Consider the following 22,142-nt stretch of genomic DNA (forward strand, 5'->3'; position numbering starts at 1 on the left):
ATGGAGACTGTCCGTTGGAACACATTTTACAGGCTAATAGAACCACCAATGTAAGGCTAGAAGGGATATTTCTACAATAGAACAAGCTTGTTTGGGGGGAAGGGGCTGGGGAGTGTCTCATTCAGCAGAGTGCACACCTTGCTATGCATGAGGACCTGTATCTGAGTCCCTAACCACCACATGGAGTGAATGCTGCAGCAATGCTGCAATGTCTCTCTTTCTCTCTTTCCTCTCTATCTAAAATCAGCCAGGGAGACAGGGGTGGAATGGCTGCTGGGAGCAGTAGAGTGGTGCAGACACCGAACCCCAGAAATAACCTCGATGCCAAAATAATAATTTGGAAACAAAGGGAATGGAAACAATTTGTGAGTGCCACTCTTTGAGCTCAGTGATTTACATACCTTAATTACTTATTCTTCAGACAATTTATAACCTTTATTTTTCAGATGAGAATATTTGGATCTGAAAAAGTACAATATTTACTAAAATATCATAAATCCCAAAGACCTAGGTTCAGGTTCCCAGTCCCCACTGGGAAATGCTTTATTTTGAGTTTGAGAAGGGCTGAAGGTGTCCCTCTATCTTTACCTCACTATATGAACAGTGAAGAGGTTCATATAGTGAATCTTGGCAATAGTCTTAGCGGCAAAGAAAAATAAAAAGTAAAATTATTTGCCATTCTTTTTTTAAAAAATTGTTTATTTTATTATCTTTATTTATTGAATTGACACAGCCAATAATCAAGAGGATGGGGGAGACAGAGAGAGAGAGAGAGAGAGAGAGAAAAAAGAGAAAGAGTTATAGGGTAATTCAGAGCCTTGCTTCATGACTCTTGAAGGTTCTCTCCTGCAGGTGGGGACCAGGGGCTCAAACCTGGGCCCTTAAGCATTATAATATGTGCTCAACCACGTGCGTCCCAAAACCCGGTCCCCCACCATTTTTATACTTGTTCCTTCCCCCTTAGTCCCAGCTTTCAAACCAATTCGGACTAAGAAGTACAAGCTAGAAGTATATGAAGAGACAGAGAATTAGATTCAAACCGCAAATACAGGCTTAAAGTAACTGAAGACCTCAAACCAAGCCCCGTTTGAGTCTCTGGTACTTGCACAACCAACCACTCAGTCGTCCAGTAACACTCTTGGAAATAAACTCACCTTATGGAATTGTGGAGGATAAATTCGAGCGGCCCCATGGTTCAGCAACACCTGGTAACAGAGCTCAGGCCTGGCAGCAGGGCGCACAGAAGTGACTTTCAGCACATACTGGATGGCGGCACAGCCGTTGATATCCATGAGATTGGCTTCGGCGCCAGCTTCCAGCATCATGTTCAGGAGAACATGGTCACAATTCCAGGCTGCTTTGTGGAGTGGAGATTTGAAATCGTCATCACGGGCATTGACCTCAGCATGGGAGTCGAGCAGCTTGCGGCAAATGAGGTGGTGCTCTCTGCTGTACTCCTGCTCTTGAAAGCGGAGTGACCAGTAGCTTGCGACAGCTAGTGGGGTCTCCATGTGGGCGTTCACGCTATCCACGAAGGCCCCGTTCTCCACGTAGAACGCCACCAACTCTGACAGGCCGAAGTGGGCAGCCGTGTGCAAGGGCGTTTCCTCATCCTGGTTGTTGGTCTTCATGTTCACATTAGCCCCTAGAAAGCAAGATGAAGAAAGACAATTGTTTATACACAAATATTCTTATATAACTATATATAAAAACAGGCCATTTTTTTCCTGCCACTTCTTTAAACTTCAGACATTATCATTTTTTTCCTAATTTGATCCCGTGTAAACTACTCTTTTGAAGCAATGTTGCCACCTGCTGGACAATCAGCAAATGCACCTAAAGGGGAAGAACAAAAGGTTTTAACCAGGGGCTGGAGGATCACTCACGATTGAATTTTAATTATTTCTTCAAGGTAAATTTGGAAATGCAAAGTGATGCCTATAACTACATAGCTTCCACTGATAAAACAGCAAATGCAATAAAAAGACTATATCTCTATCTTTGAAGCTCATACGAATGGTTTCAAAAGTCAATTTGTTTAAAATGAACATAGTTTCTTCTCAAAGCAGACCTAAAAGTATGATCTCAGAAAACTTCAGTGCTAAAGGAATTATCAGTCCTTTAGGAATTATCAGTCCTTTGTCTGAAAACTAACAGATTTAAGTAATACTGCCTAAGTTTATGAGGCCTTCTTGAAACACATTGGAGGACAAAACACAAAATACTTTCATCAAATTAAATGCATATAGTTTGCATCAAGAGGGATAGAAGCTGATACTACTGAAATTTTCACTGACAAAAAAAAGAATTATTTCAGTGTGTTTAACTATAGTTAAAAATGGTTTTCAGTAATAAAAATGTTTAGTACTTAGAGAATTTAGTACTTTTTGTTTATTAGAAAGTCTTGTTTGTTTGTTTAATATGAGGCCAGAAGATGGAGCACCTGGTTGAGTGTACATGTTACAATGTACAAGGATTCAGGTTCAAACCCCCGGTCCCTTTTGTGAATGGTGAAGCAGTGCTGCAGGTGTGTCTCTCTGTTTCTCTTCCTTTCTACCTCCCTCTTTCTCTTGATTTCTGGCTGTCTATATTCAATAAATAAATAAATAAAGATAATAAAAAATGTAAAGAAAGATAAGATTTTGTTTCATTTGACCCACTTATCTAACAAACCAGAAATGAAGTTTACATATTTGGTTTCACCAAGATTATTGCTGGAGCTCAGTGTCTACTTAAGTGCACCACTCCCTGTGATCTTTTTTTTTTCTAGATAAAGGGGAAGAGACAGAAAGAGAAAATGCATAGAGACACCACACCAGTTCTCCACCTCTGTCTAGTGAAGTTTCGCCCCACAAGCACCTCTCCCACCACCAACCCAATCTTGCGTCACCAGTCACTATCATTAACTGGATACCAGATGCCTTCTCCTCCATCTTCTTAGCCCACAGTACTTTACATTGCTGCAGTACTCCTATCGAGACCAAGCTTCACCCTATATTTCCCTTTTCTTGCCTTGCTTCTTAAATAGATGAAGAAACGCATACTTAGAAAGGCTAATAACTACTGCATTAGACACAATAGGATGGGAGGTATGAAAGGAAATAGGCTATCTCCAAAATATCTTATCTTCTATGCAATTTTGTCCCATCAATATTGTTTTATTCCCTATTTATGGCATCTCCTGATTATATGTAATGGTCATATTTGAGAAAAGAAACACTCCTTGAAAGCATTTGCAATATATTCTACTACATTCAACTCCCCAGTGAGGTTTTGTTGAAAACACTGCTCTGTAAACTCGGAGGCTATCTGTGCTCCTAACTTACAGAAAGTAGAATTATAACCAAAGATCATCTTTCATGGGACCATCTATGCTCATCAGTATTCTACCCTGAGAAGTTCTGTGTCACGTCTCCTTTCAGGTCAACCTTTCTTTGCACTAGCATGAAATGGAATGAATAAAAATGTCTTCCCAGAAGCCATAGGCAAGGTCACGTAGACTCTGGAGAATTTACAGTAAGGAAGAGAATCAAAGGGTTAGGATGAAAATTTTACAGGCTAACTTGGAACAAATCACATCCTTTATTTTTAAATGTACACTAACATTTACAATTGATCCTTGAGATCTTAGTGCAATAAGCTATGCTGCACAGTTTCCTGAGTTGGAGAGACTTAATTTTATATTTGAATTTATGTCTTGGAGGGTAACTTTTCTAGAAGATAGAAATGGAAAATGTGTGTGTGTGTGTGTGTGTGTGTGTGTGTGTGTGTGTGTGTGTGTGTTATGGTTTTGTGATTTGCCCAAGAAATAAAGACAATAAACACAGAAATTGTGGGAACTTTCAAAAAATATCTCAATGTGAGCAGATTATGTATTCAGTTTCTATATCTACCATTACAAAGTAAAATAAACTAGGTGATTTAAAACAACAGAACTGTATTCCCTGACAGTATGAAAGATGGGAAGCCTAAAATTAAGATGCCATTGAGGCTGACATTTTCTGAGGACTGTAAGGGGAAAAATCTGCTTCATGGCTCTCTTGTAGCTGCTAGTGAATGCCTGCAATCCTTAGTGTTCCTTGGCAGGTAGATGAATCACATCAACATTAACCTTCATCTTCACATGACATTCTACTTATGACTCTATTGTCTTCACATGACTGTCTTCTTAAAAGCACATGAGTCTTACTCTAATAGGTACCCATGCTGCTCCAGTGTAACCTCATTTTAATTAATTATATCTGCAATAACCCAGTAAGGGTACATGCTGAAGAATTAGGACTTTAACACATCTTATTGGGGTCAACATAATTTAGCATACACCATAGTGTATATTATATAAGATATACTGTAAGCATATACCCTTTTAGAAATTATGGTAGTCTCATTCAGACATTAAAAATAATAATAAAGTATAAATTCTGGAACTATTTTCTTCACAAAATTCCATAAAGGTTCTAATTTTATTAGGCTGTTGTCTAGAACTGAACATGACAGCTAAATGGTGTACCATCAAGGTTTTTATTTCTTAGAACATCTTTTTTTTTTCAGCTTTATTTATTGATTAGAGACATCCAGAGATCTGGAGGGAAGGGGGTGATAGAGAGGAAAAGAGACAGAAAGATACCTGCAACACTGCTTTACCACCTGCAAAGCTTTCCCCTTGCGGGTGGCGGCTGTGGGGCTCAAACCTGGGTCCTTGATCACTGTAACATGTCCGACGCTCAACCAGGTGCACCACCACCCCTCCCCAGGTTTTTATTTCTTTATAAGTAATCTATTTCTAATTTACCTTTTGTGTACTTTTACTGTTTCTATTATTTAAAAATACTGTGTGTGCATATGCTCTAATTTATTTTGTCAGGAACCTAACCTACTCATTTCACCTTTTCTGAAACCAATGCGATTTTCAAATGAAGTTGTTTCTACTCTTTTTAAATACCAGTAATACTAAAACGAAAATTTTCCTTATGCATGGAAAACTATAAGGATTTCTAGCTTAAAATATTTTCAGCCATCATTTATCAATTTGTAATCATTGACACAAATTCTCTCTCATAATTTTTTAAATCTTACCTTTAAATTCATGAGTGAGTGAAAATAAGCAAATTATTCATAGTTTTCTGTTAAGCATCGCCTTAAAAGTTATGTTTTTCTTTAAAAAATATCACCAAGACATAGAGTATGGTGGTTAGTCTCATTGGCTATAATATCCTGAAGTATATGTGAGAGCAAGGAGTAATTATCGTGAAAAATCATGGGTTAAAAACTAAGGATTTAAAAACAAAAGTAAGGATTTGAGAAGGAATTTGGTTCAGTTTATGAACTTCAAGTAGAAGTTCAGAATCCTCATTAACTACTTGTTTTGTCTGAGATGCCTTCATCCTTGTCAGCTTGAACTTCACTGCTTCAGTTTAAAGCCACATTAGTGCTTGTATAGGCTTTTGTGCAGGTAAAAGACAGCACACTTGTTCAGTGTTCCTGTATGAAAATATTAATAATGTCTTCTATTTTGAGCACTCACTAGGAGTTTTACATACATTGTCTCACTTGTTATTAGCAGTTAGCATTCTTTAGAAACATCTATTATTTAAAGATTAGATTTATTTTTTCACATTCAGAGCTTTTCATTTTCTGTGTGTACTGGGATTGTTTCTCAAGTCTGCTTCTTTGTCAAGGATGCAATTTTGTGCAGTGTCAAGTTTGTTATTAACTGTCACCAAAGCATATTTTCAGTTGGCTGCTTTGTTCTAGTTTCAATTTTGCCCTTTCAATCTACAATCTATGGCAAATATATTTTCTTATACCTTTCATAGCCTTGTCTTAAATGAAATCTTAAATGAAATACCATTTCTACTAATACTTCATTTCTGTAATATTCATATTCTTCAGGGTCTGGAGTTTAGAATTACTTTCTTCTATATCAGCAATGGTACTTCTGAGCCATTACTCTCTGACCCTGTGTACAATCTCTCATCTACTAAGGTTTGTGTCACTCAGTTATGTTACTTCTTTAGATCCTTTTGATCTCACAAACTTGAGTCAATCTCACATTTGCAGTAAAGAGGGTTAGGTTTGTAGATAACAATCTGGGAGTCAATACCATGCATTGATATTTGAAGTCATGGGACTAAGAAAGATCACACAGCTGAGTTTAGATGGAAAAATTTGCCCCCCATGGAGCTCTGGGGCATACCAATGTGAAAAATTGCATAGAGAAAGAGATGTAGCAACCAAAACTAAAGAAAGGTCAGTGAAGGAGTAGAAAAATCAATTTAGCACTATAAATGTCTGTCAGACCAAGCCATATTTCACATGGTCTGTTTTTATAACAAGTTTTTTTCTTCAATGGCTCTAGGTGTTTTTTTTTAACATGTTGGAAATAGGAAGCAAATATCACCAACTATTTCATGCTGTCTCCTGAAGCGAATCCTTTTCAAAACTTATCTCCCCACTCCTCAGAATATTGCTTCTTATCCTTCAGAATGCTGGCTTTTTCTAATAGAATCTATGCTTATTTTCCTTGTGTTTAGTTTTAATTTACTTAACCTTAGAGAAAACATACCTTTCTAGATGTGAACAATCCAAATGCAGGCATTGGGTGACATCACCTGATTTTACACTTTATCTTTTTAATTCCAAGAAATTTTGCTAAAGTTTAACAAAATAACTATAGATAAGGCTGACTGAATAACTCAGACTTTGGAAGTATACTACTGTCATACAATTTTACACTGATCTTGTCAAAGTCACAAAGTCAGTCCATATCTTGTGACTGCGACTGTCTTTTGATAGAAGGAAATGAATACTACATTATTAAACTGAACAAAAGCTTAATCCTGGAAAAATATGTTGATTTGTTTGAGGCCACGAGTTTGTAGAATATGAATAATGACTTCTTCCTCTAGATAGGCACAAAATTCCTTAGGGTACTATCAGAACAAGGGGGGGGTGTCCTGGCTTTATCCCAGGGATAGAAGTTCACAAGCCATAGCTTATAGGGAACAGAAAGGAAGAAAATAGGGGAAGGATGAAGACATCTGGGGGCAATCTTAACCACTAAGAGACTAGTACCTCCACTGCTGAGACAGAATGAGAGAGGAGAAGGAAGTGGTGCACTCAGTTAGGAACTAATATAAAGAGGACAAATTAGCCACACAACAATGATTCTTCCCTTTCTAGCGACAGTAGTAAAACAAAAAAGATTTTAAATGATAATGAAGATCTTCTCTGGAGCAGCAAGCATTCTAGACCATGTCTTAAGAATTCTTTAGAGTTGAGGGGACAGATGGACTCTTTGTATACCCAGTGAATTTCAGAAAAGACAACTACTTGAAAAGAGATAAGCATCTGCTGGGGATCTATATCAAGCAAAATGGTTTAGGGGAAAGATTCCTTGCTAATACTGTATAAGAGGATTAGAATTGTTTTACCTAAGATTACATATGTTGAGTATTGTCTGCATACTCAGCAATGAAGCTAGTATTGTCCACATACACAGCAATGAAGCTAGCGGAGTGACTATATAAAGGATTGGATCACACTTGAGGTTAAAGAAAGAGGGGAATTATTTCCCTCAGCCTCTTTTACATTTCTTCCTTTACTTCCACCCATTATTTGCTTAAAATTCAAAGTGGTCATGGAATTAAGAAAAACGGTTAAAAAGGTGTGCCAATAGAAGCAACCTAGGGGTCCAACAACACGAGTGACTGGGAAAGTTGTGGTGTACATGTACTTTTCTTTGAAAAAAGAAAAAGAGGCATGCCTGGTTAAATAAAGACAGTTTCGGGAATAAGTTATCGTTGAGACATGCTTTCTCTGTGAATCACTGTATTTTTCAGAGACTTACATTTTAACTTTCTTTTAATTTTTTTTCTATCATCTTCGTACTTGAGAATTTTTTTTTCCTCTAGGGTTGTCACTGGGGTTCGGTTCCTACATTAGGAATCCACTGTTCCTGGAGACTATTTTTTCCCTTTTTGTTGCCCTTGCTGTTTATCGTTATTGTTATTATTATTATTGTTCTCGTTGCTGTCATTATTGTTGGATAAGACAGAAAAATCGAGAAAGAGGAAGACAGAGAGGGGAGAGAAAGACACCTACAAACTTGCTTCACCACTTGTGAAATGACCCCCCCACACACAGGGGGCAGAGCTGGTGGCTTGAACTGGGATCCTTAAGCCAGTCCTTGTGCTTTGCGCCAGATACTCTTAACCCATCGCTGGCCCCCCGTACTTGAGAATTCTAAAAGAAAAGTAGTATTTAATACCTGGCCTTACAAGACCTTTTCTAATTACTGACATAATGTATTTTCCTAGTTTTATTCTTAAGTTTTATCTTTTGTAAGTATTTTTCTAAACTTTTGTTTTTTTTAATTGGATAGAGACATAAATTGAGAGGGGAAGGGGTGATAGAGAGGGAGATAGAAGGAGAGACAGTTACAGCACTGCACCAGTTATGAAGCTTCTCCCCTGCAGACGGGGATTGAGAATTTGAATGTGGGTCCTTGCACATGGTAATGTCTGTTCTGTACTGAGTATACCACCACCTAACCCCATAAGTTTTATTTTTAATGGGTATAAACTGATTTAAAAGTTAAGAAGAGGACCAAAAAGATAGCTCAGTTGTGAAGATAACTGCTTTGTCGTGCATCTTCAACAACCAGGTTCAAGCCTGGCTCCCACTGTATTAGGGGAATCTTTAGTGGTGCCTTTCCCTTTATATCTTTGTTTCTTTAATTCCATTAGAAAAAAAAAGTTACATTGGAGTGGTGAAGCTCCCACAATGACAAAAAAGGGGGTGGAAGGAGGGGAAGGAGAATTTGTGTCGCTAAAGTCAGACACAACTTCTTTCTCTAACTCTTGGAGGCCTATCTGTCTTGTTTTGTGTTAGAAAATATAGTAAGAGGTATTGGAATATATATATATGGTGTATTGCTCTAAAGTAAAAGACTTTAGGATGGGTGGGTGGGGGGAGAGTTCAGGTCCTGGAACATGATGGCAGAGGACCTAGTGGGGGTTGTTTTGTTATGTGGAAAACTGGGAAATTTTGTGCATGTACAAACTATTATATTTACTGTTGACTATAAAACATTAATTCCCCCAACAAATAAATTTATATTAAAATATATATAAGTATAAAAATCCATTCCACACATGAACATCTGTAAATCTTTGAGTTCCTTGGGTTCCCCTTGGAGTATTATCAGTAGCCACACTCAATGAAGAGAGTGAGAATTCAAAGAGGTCAGATCTGACCTTCAGTGCTGTAGGTAGTAAATAGAGGAGTCAATATTTGAATCATGGGTAGTTTTACTTTGGAACCTCTGCTCTTAACTACTAAATCTGATTTTACATTGATTCATAATTTAGCTCCTTGATTGGAGAATAACACCCCATGTCTAATTAACAGGTTGGAAAGGATCCACTGTTACAGAACACAACCCTAGTTTTCTTTTCACAAGGGGACTGTGAGCAAGGCAAGTCTACCAGGTGTTGAGCCACTGCTATATTTACTGATTGATAAATATAATCTACAGTGGAAAAAAGACACTGGAAATGAAATGAATGATAAGTGTATTCATGACACTAAGTTATAGGCACAATTCTTAAGTGGCAGAGGAAAGTCAGCACCACCTAGTGGAGAAAGCAAGTGCTCTGACTGCGGAACCTCTGCTTTCAAATCAGCTTTGCCTCAAGCAAATTGTCTATAGTTCAGTGTTTTAATTTGCAAATGAGAATACACATTAAAGAATAGTTATAAGGATTAAATGGTACTATGAATAAGGGGCCAGCATGCATTAAAAATGCCATATCCAATGGTGTTGTTATTATTTATTAATTGTTAGGTCTAAGTAGAGATTTCCTTGAGTCTATTGTTCAGGTGTTTTATTTATTTTTTTGTGCCCCCATGTCGATTAATTTTTGTTTGAAAGAAATAAATTTACTTCCTGCCTTTAAGCATTGGCTCTTTGGCTGGCACAGTCCTCTTAATTGAAGTGTGTTTCTGAGGGGTGCCAACTTGACTTCTAAGGCAGCAAGTGTAAACAAAAGCCAAGGATGCTCTAGGGGTGTCCCCCCCAAGGATTCATCCCTGGAGGCTCCCAGTGGGGGATTGGCTAATACCTCTTCTGACTTCCAGGGGATGTTTTATCTCAGAAAAGAGAAGGGTCTACTCTTATTCTGTTTCCATTAGCTTCCTAATTAATAGGAACTTCATGAAGGAAATTGGCATTTACTTGCTTCTTAACCTCTAGTTTTTATGCTTTTTCCAATCCCCCCATTTGTACAGTTTTCTTGGTTAACTAACTGTAAAAATGAGGTGGAACCACAAATCTTGTTTGACTTAACTATTTTAGCTCCAAATCCAGGTCCTTGAGTCTTCTTTTAAAATTGTTTAGATTATCTTCCACAAGTTATTACTTCTAGAAATTATAAAGAAGACACTTGCACTTCTGTTTATAAATCTGCTATCTTTCACTAAATGGTTCTTAAAATATTCAGCGGGGGGGGGGGATAATACCTTCCAGGGTCTTCTTCTAAGTAAGATATAAATTAGAGAAGAGGAAGTCAGGTGGTAGCACAGCGGGCTAAACGCACATAGCACAAAACACAACGACCTGGGTAAGTACACCGGTTCCAGCCCCAAGGCTCTCTACCTGCAGGGGAGTTGCTTCACAGGTGGTGAAGCAGGTCTGCAGGTGTCTATCTTTCTCTCCTCATCTCTGTCTTCCTCTCCTCTCTCCATTTCTCTCTGTCCTATCCAACAACGACAACATCAATAACAACAACAATAACTACAACAAGAAGACAACACGGGCAACAAAAGGGAATAAATAAATAAATATTTTAAAAAATGAATTAGAGAAGAGCTGAATGTAAAAAAAAAGGGGGGGAGGGTGGAAAGCAGTATAAGCCCAAGGAAGTTCTACCCTTTGATTTCTAGCTTCAGATGTTTTTAGTTTTGAAACAAAGATAATGCACCCAGGCTAAAAGTTCACTGTACAAGTCAATTCTCCTTTGATAGGAGAATTTAAAATAGAGAGAACAAGTTGGAAAAGACCTATATAACTGACAAGAGATTACTACAATTAATACTATTCTTGTAAAAAAAGTACTTGGGAATGAAGTGGATAGCAGTAAGCAGCCCCCAAATTTAAGGAAATAGATCTGGGATTTATTTATTGCCACCAAAATTATCATGGAGGGCGGGGGACGGTGGTGCTTGCACAGCTGCATAATTCCTGGTGGTCAGTTTTAATCCTTTTTCTTCTCTTTCTTTTTATTTTCTTCCTTCCTTTCCTTCTCTTTATTTTTCTGACAGAAGGTAAAAGTCACTGAGAGACAAAGAAGAGACACTTACAGAGGAGAGAGACACTTACAGCACTGTGCCTCTGCAGGTTGGGGTAAAGCCATGGGCTTGAACCTAGCTCTATGCACAGAGTAACATGTGTGCTCTACTGGGTGACACTACCTGGTCCTACCTGGTATTGTCTTATGGAGTAAACCAAAGCAGTATTTGGATTTCAAAAATTGCTGACAGCTAAGTTTAGTAACAGGTATTTAATTTGTACCTAGTTGTTTCTTTTCTTTCTTTTATTTTTTAAAGGCAGACATTTAAGTGATCAGTGTTTCTGTTAATTAAAGAGTTAAATTTGAAAGAAATGAAATTAATTAATTTTGGTATACATTGCAATCATTATTTGTACCTTTTTGATGCAAATCCGGAAAATCTAAATAAAGGCATTTCACTTAGAAGAGGAAAAAAAAAAATCAGCTTCTATGCCAAGAAGCTGTAAATCCATGTCTTCTACATAGTCAAATATGGCAAAATAGGATTAAATCCTTGTGTTACTACCTTTTGGTCAAAATACTTATGCTCTTTTTATCTTTTAATTAAATTCACTTATGTATTTTTTTTTAGAAAAGTCTTTTACAGAATAGTAAAATTTTTTGATCTGATGGAAATCTAGTCCATCATTTAAACTTCTCTTTTACCCAATCAGTATCACCTTAGCACAAACTTTTCTCCTAGTTTTTTAATTACCTAATGTCCCAGAAAGATAAGTAGAACACAATTTTTCAGCCAGACATAGTAGGACTACTATGAACCAGATTTGGTCTCCTTGAATCTGATCAACTGCATGACCTAGGATATTCTTTAATTTCTCTGAATTTCTCATTTCTCATTTGTAAAATGAGGAGAATAACATGCTCCTCACTTCACATGGTGCTGCAAGAATTGGATGAGACATTTTATTTTGAAGTATTTGACGTTTCACATCATAGATGCTTAATATATGTTATTTCCCTCTCCATCTTCCTCTTCATATGCATATATGCTGGCAACATCAATTTCTTTTATATGTAAAACTGATGCTGTTAACTTTATTAGGCTAGATTTTCCATTAAGCATTTATCCTTATTCATTAGCTGGGAGGTCTGACGCACAAAGATATTAAATTATTTACTCAAGTTTAATGAATGAAATTGAAAACCTTTTTCCCCTGCTTAACATGAATGTGCCCTTTTCAGTATGCAGAGCTTTGTTGCATTTATTCAGAAGCAATCGCTAAGTGCTTAGCTTGGAACACAGGATTAATGAGCCCAGAGACATGGCGTTGGTCACCATGACAACAGAACTAGCTTTTCCCCCTTCCAAGCTCAAAGAATGAATGTGGGATGCTTAACTCTGGCCTGTGGTATATAGTTGGGAGCTTTTTATTTATTTATTTTTCTCTCTCCACTGCTGCTTCCAATTACTTTATACTTCTTTAAAATTAAGTATAAATTAAAGGGAGTTCTGGTGGTGGGAATTGTGTGGAGTTGTACCCCTCTTATGGTTTTGTCAGTGTTTCCTTTTTATAAATAAAAGAAAAGAAAAAAAAAGAACATCATAAATTCTTAAATTCTTTGAGGTTGTACTTTTTTCATCTGGACACCTACTGTCCTTAGTGAATATATTTATAACTCCACCCATTTCTGAAGATTTAGTCATTTAGCTTAGAATCTGCATCTCGACACAAATTCCAAGTGACTTTTAATAGCATACTAATTAATATACTTATAATCTAACTTCTGGAACTTCTTTCCAGTTTTCTTCCCAGTATCTGTTGACTCATTCATAGCCATACCTGGATTGAGTCATTACCTGAAATTCATCAGTTTCCTGAAATCACTAATTTGCCCTTATGATTTCATTACCGTATCTGCCTACATTTATGTCTTGGTTTCATTAGAACCCTATTATGCATCCTCTTCATTCACTAAAAGTTATTTGGTTTCTTCCCCTTTGTACCTAGTATAGTTTTACATTTCATAATTTCAATAATCCTTTTGCCAAAACTTTACTTCCTATTTTTCATAGCATATACCTTGCCTGGTATTCTCAGTGAAGCTAGTTGTCAGTGAACCAAATTAACTATGATCTCAGTGCCCGAGATGACAACAGTAGGGCAAAAATTATACTTACAGTATGGCACCACTAGTACAAGACAGATACCACTATGAAGTCAAGCAAAAACTGAACTGAGTCTTCAAAAATGCTCAGTAACACAATGGCTCAGTGTTTACCCTATTTCCTACTCTCCATAATTATTTCAGATTTTTTCACCCCTTCAACCTTTTATTCATCTTCATTTTCAGATCTTCTCATCTGATACTTCAGATAGAAAATAATTTTCGGATGAAAGTTTCCTTAAAATTTTACCATTCGAATATCATCTCCTATCCTTCTTTTTTTTTCCCTTTTAACTGCAATAAAATTGACCCACTAAAACCAATCCCTCCTACTTCTAGATCTCATTTCCTGAATGTCTTAGAAACCTAACACAGGGCCAGTTGGTGGTACACCTACTTGAGAGCACACATTACAGTGCTCAAGAATCCAGGTTCAAGTCCATGGTCCCCACCTGCAGGGGAAAAGTTTTCCAAGTGGTGAAGCAGTGCTGCAGGTATCTCTCTTTCTCTCTTCTTCTTCTTCTCTCTCTCTCAATTTCTGGCTGTCTCTATCCAATAAATAAGTAAAGATAATAAGAAATATAAAAAAACAAAACCCAACACTATAAAGTATTCATTCTCTCTTCATTGCCTTTAATGTCTGCCCCATCAGCATGTTTTGTCATCAGACTTTTAATGAGGTTTCTATCAGGTAAAAGAATAATATTCTCTATCTACCATCTTCCCTTCATAAGTACTCTTAAGAGTCGTTCACATTTACAACCTCTCTCTCTCTTCATTATTACTTTTCTCCATTCTTATTTTTACATCCATCACTCAACTTATTGCTACAATCTCCTCCCAAAACATTAAAATCAGTAGAAAATTTTAAACTTTCAACTTATTACATTTCTTAATAGTATTTTATACCTTTGATCTCCTCATCCTTCTTAACATACTTACTTCACTGGAAAGCTTCAAATGAGTACTATAGACCACAAAACAACTAAGAATCAATTTACCAGTACTGTTGATGGAATTGCTCTGGTTCAACCAAATTCTCCTTCCTAAATTTCATACATGCTCCAAGTTGAGCACTGAATATCTTTTTTTCCTCTATCAACCACCAAGATGTACTATATGGAAGGCTATTCCAAGGAGAAACTCTCCTCTCATGAAATGTGCAGTTTAGTCAGGTAGGTTGACACTGAAAATAATTAATCAAATAAAGTATAAATGTCATAGTAGAATGACTATACTTTCATGGATCATTTCTATAGTTCATTACTTCTAAATGTTATATTAGAAAACTATAACATGCTATGGAATAGAGAATAGCACAGGGACTCAATTTAGTTTAAAGGAATTCAGAATTTTGATAGTTAAAGTCTGAATTAAGACCATGAGTAGGAATAGAAGTTTGCTCAGCCAAGAGAAGAGAACAGAGCATAGTAGTGTGGTTATTGTCTCTGCATTCCAGTCCTCCCCCCACCCCAACGTGTAGCTTAGAATATTGATAATCGAGAGTCGGGCAGTAGCAGGTGATGCAAAGCGGAAGGACCTGTGTAAGGATCCCGGTTCGAGCCCTGGCTCACCATCTGCAGGAGAGTCACTTCACAAGCAGTGAAGCAGGTCTGCAGGTGTCTATCTTTCTCTCCCCCTCTCTGTCTTCCCCCTCCTCTCTTCATTTCTCTCTGTCCTATCTAACAACAATGACAACAATAATAACTATAATAATAAAACAACAAGGGCAACAAAAGGGAATAAATAAATAAAATAAATATTAAAAAAGAATATTGATAATCAGTCCTTGACTCTCCTTACCATAAGCATATGGTCTTCTATCCTTTTTATTTTGTCTTCTAACTATAATAGAACAGTTCTTCTAGAATCAATCCTTCTTCAGACTTCTAGATCTCATTTCCTAAATGTCTCAGAAGCCCAAATTATAAAATATCTTTCCTCAGGGCTGGTTGGTGACACACCTGGTTGAGTGCACCTGTTACAACATGCAAGGACCCAGGTTCAAGGCCCAAGCCCCCACTTGCAGAGGGAAAGCATTGTGAGTGGTAATGCATTGCTACAGGTGTCTCTCTTCCTCGGTCCCTCTTTATCACCCCTTTTCCTTTCAATTTCTGGCTGCCTCTTCCAATCAATAAATAAAGATAATAAAAAATAAAGTAAATCTTTCCTTTCTTCTTTATTTTTAATGTGTGCCTTACTAGTACATTTTGTCATTGAGTTTTTACATCTAGTGTATGAAACAAGAGAATCACATCAATCTAAGGAAAAGCAAATGATACAATGTTTATATATTTCATTCCTCAAATGAAAGTTGCAGACAGATCCCCCCATAGTGAAATTAATAGTCAACTAACTCACCCCTACACTTAGATTCCAAACTGGATTTTAGTCACTCAATATTGAATATCAGCAGACAGCCGAAATAGAAAAAAAAATCTAAGGAATATCTTTAATGTGATGAGGGGTGGGGGCACAGAGGGTAATCTGAATTAAATCTTCCATAAAGACAAGCACAAAGATAAAAGCATGAAAAGCATGAATGATTATATAAGACAAACACAGGGACAGTCCAGGATATCTAAATAATAGCAATTCAAGGAAGAGAACGTCCTAAGAAGACAATAGGATATGACTATAAAATGGTTTATAGGTAGTGATGCAACGCTATTATTGTGTAAAGGAAAATGATTATCAGTCTAGAATTCTATGCATAATTAGGGTGGAATAAGTATATTTTTGTCATTTTATGCATATTTTCTCAGAAACTTACCAAACTTTATACTCACCGAGACAGGCAACAGATGAATATCTAGGATCCAGGAAATTCTACAAAGGAAATCTCCAGGATTACAGGGAATAGAGATAACCAGGATGACAATCCTCTACCAGACACACATCAACCTAAATCTAATTGAAGTTATCTGACAGCTATGAAAGGAAAATTTTTAAAATAAGATTAATATGATTTTAAAAAATAACTACATAATGTACAGCTGGGAGTCAGGTGATAGTGCAGCAGGTTAAGTGCAAGTGGCACAAAGCACAAGGACGGGCATAAGAATCCCTGTTCGAGCCCCCAGCTCCCCACCTGCAGGGGAGTCGCTTAACAGGCAGTGAAGCAGGTTTGCAGGCATCTTATCTTTCTCTCCCCCTCTCTGTCTTCCCCTCCTCTCTCCATTTCTCTCTGTCTTATCCAACAACAATGACATCAATAACAAAACCAATAATAAAACAACAAGGGAAACAAAAGGGAATAAATAAATAAATATTTTAAAGAAACTCTTGGCAAAAGCTCTACATTAAAGTTTAACAGGGCCATGTGGGGGTGTACCTAGTTAAGCACATGCATCACAGTGCACAAGGACCCGGGTTCAAGCCCCTAGTCCCTTCTGGCAGGGGAGAAAGCTTGAGTGTTAATGCAGGTGTCTCTCTGTCTCTTTTCCTCTCTATCTCCCTCTTCCCTCAATTTCTCTCTGTCTCTACCCAATAATAAATTAATTATAAAGATTTTTTTAAGTATAGATGATACATAGAAAGCTAAGTAAATACAAGTAACTGCCGGGAAAACATGATGCAGAATAAAAGAAATGTTATGCTACTTTTCTGAAAAGCCTATAGTGTGAAGATGGAAGAATAATAGCCTTAGAGTGGGAACTCATTTTCCATAATGACAAACCTGGCAGAAAATTATTTATGTTGCTATTTATTTTCTATTATTTATGTTGCTATTTATTTTTTCAATATTATGTATAAATTAATGGTATTTATTTAGCAATATGGAAATTAATATCAAATTAATAATCTGAAAGAAGTGAAAATGGTTACTTCTGAAGGAGTAATAAAGAACTATATTTTTCATAATAAAGTTTGAATATAGTATTTCTCAATGTTTTTAAATAAATTTTTATATTTCTTCCACCTTTTTGTTGGATATATTTCCAATGCCTCTTACATTTTTACTAGTTAATTTTATACTTATTTTACATTATATATTTTAATTTTTAAATATTTATTTATTCCCTTTTGTTGTTTTATTGTTGTAGTTATTATTGATGTCGTTGTTGTTGGATAGGACAGAGAGAAATGGAGAGTGGAGGGGAAGACAGAGAGGGGGAGAGAAAGATAGACACCTACAGACCTGCTTCACTGCCTGTGAAGCGAATCCCCTGCAGGTGGGGATCCGGGGGCTCAAACCGGGATTCTTACTCTGGTCCTTGTGGTTTGTGCCACCTGGGCTTAACCCGCTGCGCTACTGCCCAACTCCCTACATTATAATTTTATGCTGTTAATTTCTGGCATATAGAAATTCAATTGATTTCTATATATTGATCTCAAATGCAGTACCATGGCTGAACTCAATTATTAATTTTAGCCATTTGACCTTAGATTTTCTTGTGTTTTTCTTATGTAGACAAACACTGTGTAATATAATGGAAGTTTTTCTTCTGGCTTTCCAATGCCCGTACAACTTATTTATTTTTCCTTTCTCTATATGCAAGTGAGAATCTCTAGGACAGACTGAATTGATGTGATGAGAATAGAAAACTTGTTTCACTGCTGATTCTGAAGGGCATACTTCTAAAATGTCGTCACTAAACAGGACATCAACTTTATAAAGTGCTGCTTAAGGTAGTATCTCTCAAAGTGTGCCATGATTCTACATGAGACATTTTTATAATGCTGGAGTGTCTGCAGCCTGACTGGGTGTGAGAGATGACCTGCAGGTGAGTTACAGGTTCACTCATTCAGTGCAAAAGGATCAAGGACTCTGTTGCTAGAAAAAGTAACAAATGGAAGATAGATGAGCTTATAGTCATTTTCTCCAATCTGAGAGTATAAAGTTGCTGAGCAGATAAAAGTCCAGAATTTCATTGTCTACTATTTACTACTACTACTGTCTTGTGTGCATGGAAAGGGATTTTTCCATATTTTTATAGCAAAGAGTCAATATTTACATTGACATAAAGTTTCCCTTAAAATGAAGCATACTATGCAACATTAATGTCAAAATATTAAATTCATATTTACAGGTATTACAAATAGTACAGTAAATGCAGTAAAAAGAATAATTAAAGGTTGTTTTCAAATTGATGGTCATTTGGATGGACAATATTATAATGTACAACACTAGAGATTGAAAAATTGAAAGTTTTCCCTTTAGGAATCTTAAGGAAATACCCAAGCTATATAGCAAGATGTATTTACAAAGATGCTTAACAGAAAATAACATATAACATGGGACTGGGTTGAGTGCACATGTTACAATGTACAAAGACCCAGGTTTGAACCCCCAGTCCCCATGTACAAGGGGAAAGCTTTTCGGGTGGTGAAGAAGTGTTGCAGGTGTCAGTCTCTCTCCTTCTCTATCCTGCCTCCCCTCTTGATTTTTGGCTGTCTCTATCTAATAAATAAATAAAGATAATAAAATTTTAGGGGGCCGGGTGGTGGCACACCTGGCTGAGCGCACACATGACAATGTGCAAGGACCCAAGTTCAAGTCCCTAGTCTCCACCTGTAGGGGGAAAGCTTCACAAGTGGTGAAGCAGTGCTGCAGATGTCTCTCTGTCTCTCTCCCTCTCTACTCCCCCTTCCCTCTATATTTCTGGCTATCTCTATCCAATAAATAAAGATGATAATTATGTTTTGCATAACTATTAAAAGTGGTTTTAAAATAAAACAAAATTGAAGGTTATGGGCTGTTTCAAGAGGTATCTATCTGTCAAGTAGGTATATCTACTTCTTGATTAAAGTGAAGGCCAGTGACATCTTGTCTTACTATGTTCACATTGCTGAGTAGGGAATTTCTGAACATTTGAGTAACATGTCACTGTCACGCCAAATAGCAGGGGACATAGTCTCCTTTACATTGCCCTCATGCTACATTCCACTTGGAAGCATTTGAATTTTTATGACTTTCCTGCAGTAACCAAATTTCCTCCAACTGTCAGGATTTGTTTCATGCAGAGCAAAGCAAGTAGTTTTCATTTTCTTCTTATGAAAGAGTATAGATAGAAATAATATGCTGCTTTTCATGACAGCTAAACCTGACCTGACTCTCTTATTTATAGAGAAATGCATAGATGACATTTTCACTGAGGTAAATAAGCCCTCTCAATGGATGAACACTATTATACTAATTCCAAAGGAAACAAAGGCCAGAAGATGGGGGGAATTAAGAAGAAAGCCAAACAGAAAAATAGCAGACAAAATCCAGCATGGGGACAAAGCAGGCTCTGCAACATTGAAAAAAATAAGGGAAAATCCTTTAAGGGAAAATTGCATGCAATTTTTTGGCCTCAATTAGCCTTTTCCACAAAGAGCACTTTTCCACAAAGAGCCCATTAAATAGCAAATGAAATTACATTGGTTTTCAGTTGCCATGGCAGTGGTTTTTCTCTGGGCCCGAGTTTAATGTTAGTCTGACTATTGTCCTTGTCTGTATTCTGTCTCTATGCCCTCTGTCCAGCCATGAAGTGAAGTATATGAGTTCACCTCAAAGTGCCCATGACATAATCCAACAGAGAAAAAAGTCATCCCTCCCTAGGGGTGTCTCCAGAGACTAAAAATGTACAACTGACCAACAGCAACATTTCATTAGCCATAAGCATAACAGTTTCCATTTATTATATGGTGTTAGTTCCCATCCATGCACTCACGGCTCCTGGAACCATCCCCAGATCAGTGAGACTGTATTTGAGTATTTCCTACCTGCCAAGTCCTATCCAAGAGGTTGAGGGCATAAAAATAGAAAAGGAAGAATGTAAGAGAAAAGATGAGTGGAGGGGGCCAGAAGGTGACGCACCAGGTTAAGTGTACACACCAGGGTTACAGGCATCTGTCTCTCCCTCTCTATCTTCCACTCCCTTTTCAATATCTATTAAAGGAAGGAAGAGAGGAAAGGAGGTGGGAAGAAAGGAAGAGAAGGGAGAAAGAGGAAGGAAAGAAGGGAGGAAGAAAGGAAAGAAGTATGGATGGAAGGGAGGGAAGGAGAGAAGGAAGGAAGGAAGGAAGGAAGGAAGGAAGGAAGGAAGGAAGGAAGGAAGGAAGGAAGGAAGGAAGGAAGGAAATGCTCACTACCTTCTAGTGGTTCCAGACTGTCTCTATCTTCAAACACTTAACTCCTTTTTTTTTTTTCCTATTTCTCCATCCATAAAATGGATGGAATTTTCTTTAATTATCTGCTTCAGAGTCTTGGTTGTCTTTTAATATATTTGACAAATACCAGATACAAGAAAAAAATATTTGGCTAGAATTAAGTATTTAAAATAAATTTGCTTTTTATGAATTTGCTAATGGCAGTTAAACTTTATGTTATCAAGTCTGAGTTTGATATTTTGGTTGTTATTTTTTGGTGAGCATTATCACAAATCATTTTCAAAATAAGTGTGTTGTTCATATTTGCCTATAAGCTTGTTTTTTTATTTTTCTTTTATTATTATTATTTTTTTATTAAATTTTATTTATAAAAAATAAACACTGACAAAAGCCATAGGATAAGAGGGGTATAACTCCATACAATTCCCACCACCAGAACTTTGTAATCCCATTCCCTTTCCTGATAGCTTTCCTATTCTTTATAAGCTTGTTTTTAAAATCTTTCATGTACTTGAGTATGTTGACAATATAATTATAAAATCTATGACATGTAGGCAATATAATGTAAAGCTTCTCATTAGATATGTACATATTTCTCACTTTTTCAGTACTTCAAAAGATTCTCTGAGGGAAAAAAAGAAATCAGGTACTTTTGAGATTCTAAATATATTTAAAATGGAAATGTCTTTATATGCAAATACATAGCTATTCAATTGTTTTAATCAGTTAAGCATCATGCAAAAATATCAAATAAATCATCATAACAATCCTGCTTTTAGGATTCTTAAAGAATTCCAAGATAGTATTTAAATTTCTAGTACTATTACATGAGAAAGGTCTTTCTTATCAATTATCTCTTTGACCTGATATATAACCTTATTTGAAGAAAATGACTAATTAAGCTTGAGTTATTATATTAATGAGACCCCCTGAACTAAAAGTTCAGAATTATTACCTAACCACTGAGGTTGAATGTCTAAACTTTAAAAGTATCTTAGTCTTTCAATATGCGTGAAAATGCCTTCCTTATTGCACCTATTTATATTCCACTAGGATGTGTTAAAGCACTTACTTATGTACTGGCCAACAAATGTATTGCCATCTTTTGTATATTGATCAGGTAAAAAGACAACTATAGTATGTGAGTTACATTTTAATTGGCATTTCACTGATTATAGTGACAGTGATGATGATGTTATTTTTCATTACCTTTTATTTGCACATAAAAATAACTACTGTTCTGATCCTTTTGTTTCTCTCTCTTTTTCTAGTTGTTAATCTCCTTACTTCAGCTTTTATGCTTATTTTTGTTTGCTTCCTTATTATTTCTGCCTGGGTTTTTTTGCTGGGGATCAGTGTATGCACTATGAACCCATTGCTTCTTGTGGCTATTTTTTTCTTTTTTACTTGCTAGGGAAGAGAGAAATTGAGAGAGGATAGGAGGATAGAGAGGGATAGGAAGAAAAACACCTGCAGTCCTGCTTCACCACACACAGTGCTTCTCCCCATAGAAGGGGACCAGGAAATTGAACACAGGTCCTTGCACATTCCCTGGTCCCTTTACTTTTCAAGTTCCAAAAAAAAAAA

At 36.6% G+C, this 22,142-nt stretch overlaps 1 protein-coding gene across 1 annotated transcript in view; it reads right to left on the reverse strand.

The window, feature by feature from the left end:
• ASB4 (ankyrin repeat and SOCS box containing 4) overlaps positions 1–22,142 on the reverse strand; it is a 45,377-nt gene that overhangs the window by 10,469 nt on the left and 12,766 nt on the right. The window contains exon 3 of the mRNA XM_007538259.2: positions 1,155–1,645. Coding sequence (XP_007538321.2) covers positions 1,155–1,645 — 491 coding nt within the window. The remainder of the gene's footprint in view (positions 1–1,154; positions 1,646–22,142) is intronic.

Source organism: Erinaceus europaeus, chromosome 8, assembly GCF_950295315.1.
Source record: "Erinaceus europaeus chromosome 8, mEriEur2.1, whole genome shotgun sequence".
Taxonomy (NCBI): Eukaryota; Metazoa; Chordata; class Mammalia; order Eulipotyphla; family Erinaceidae; genus Erinaceus; species Erinaceus europaeus.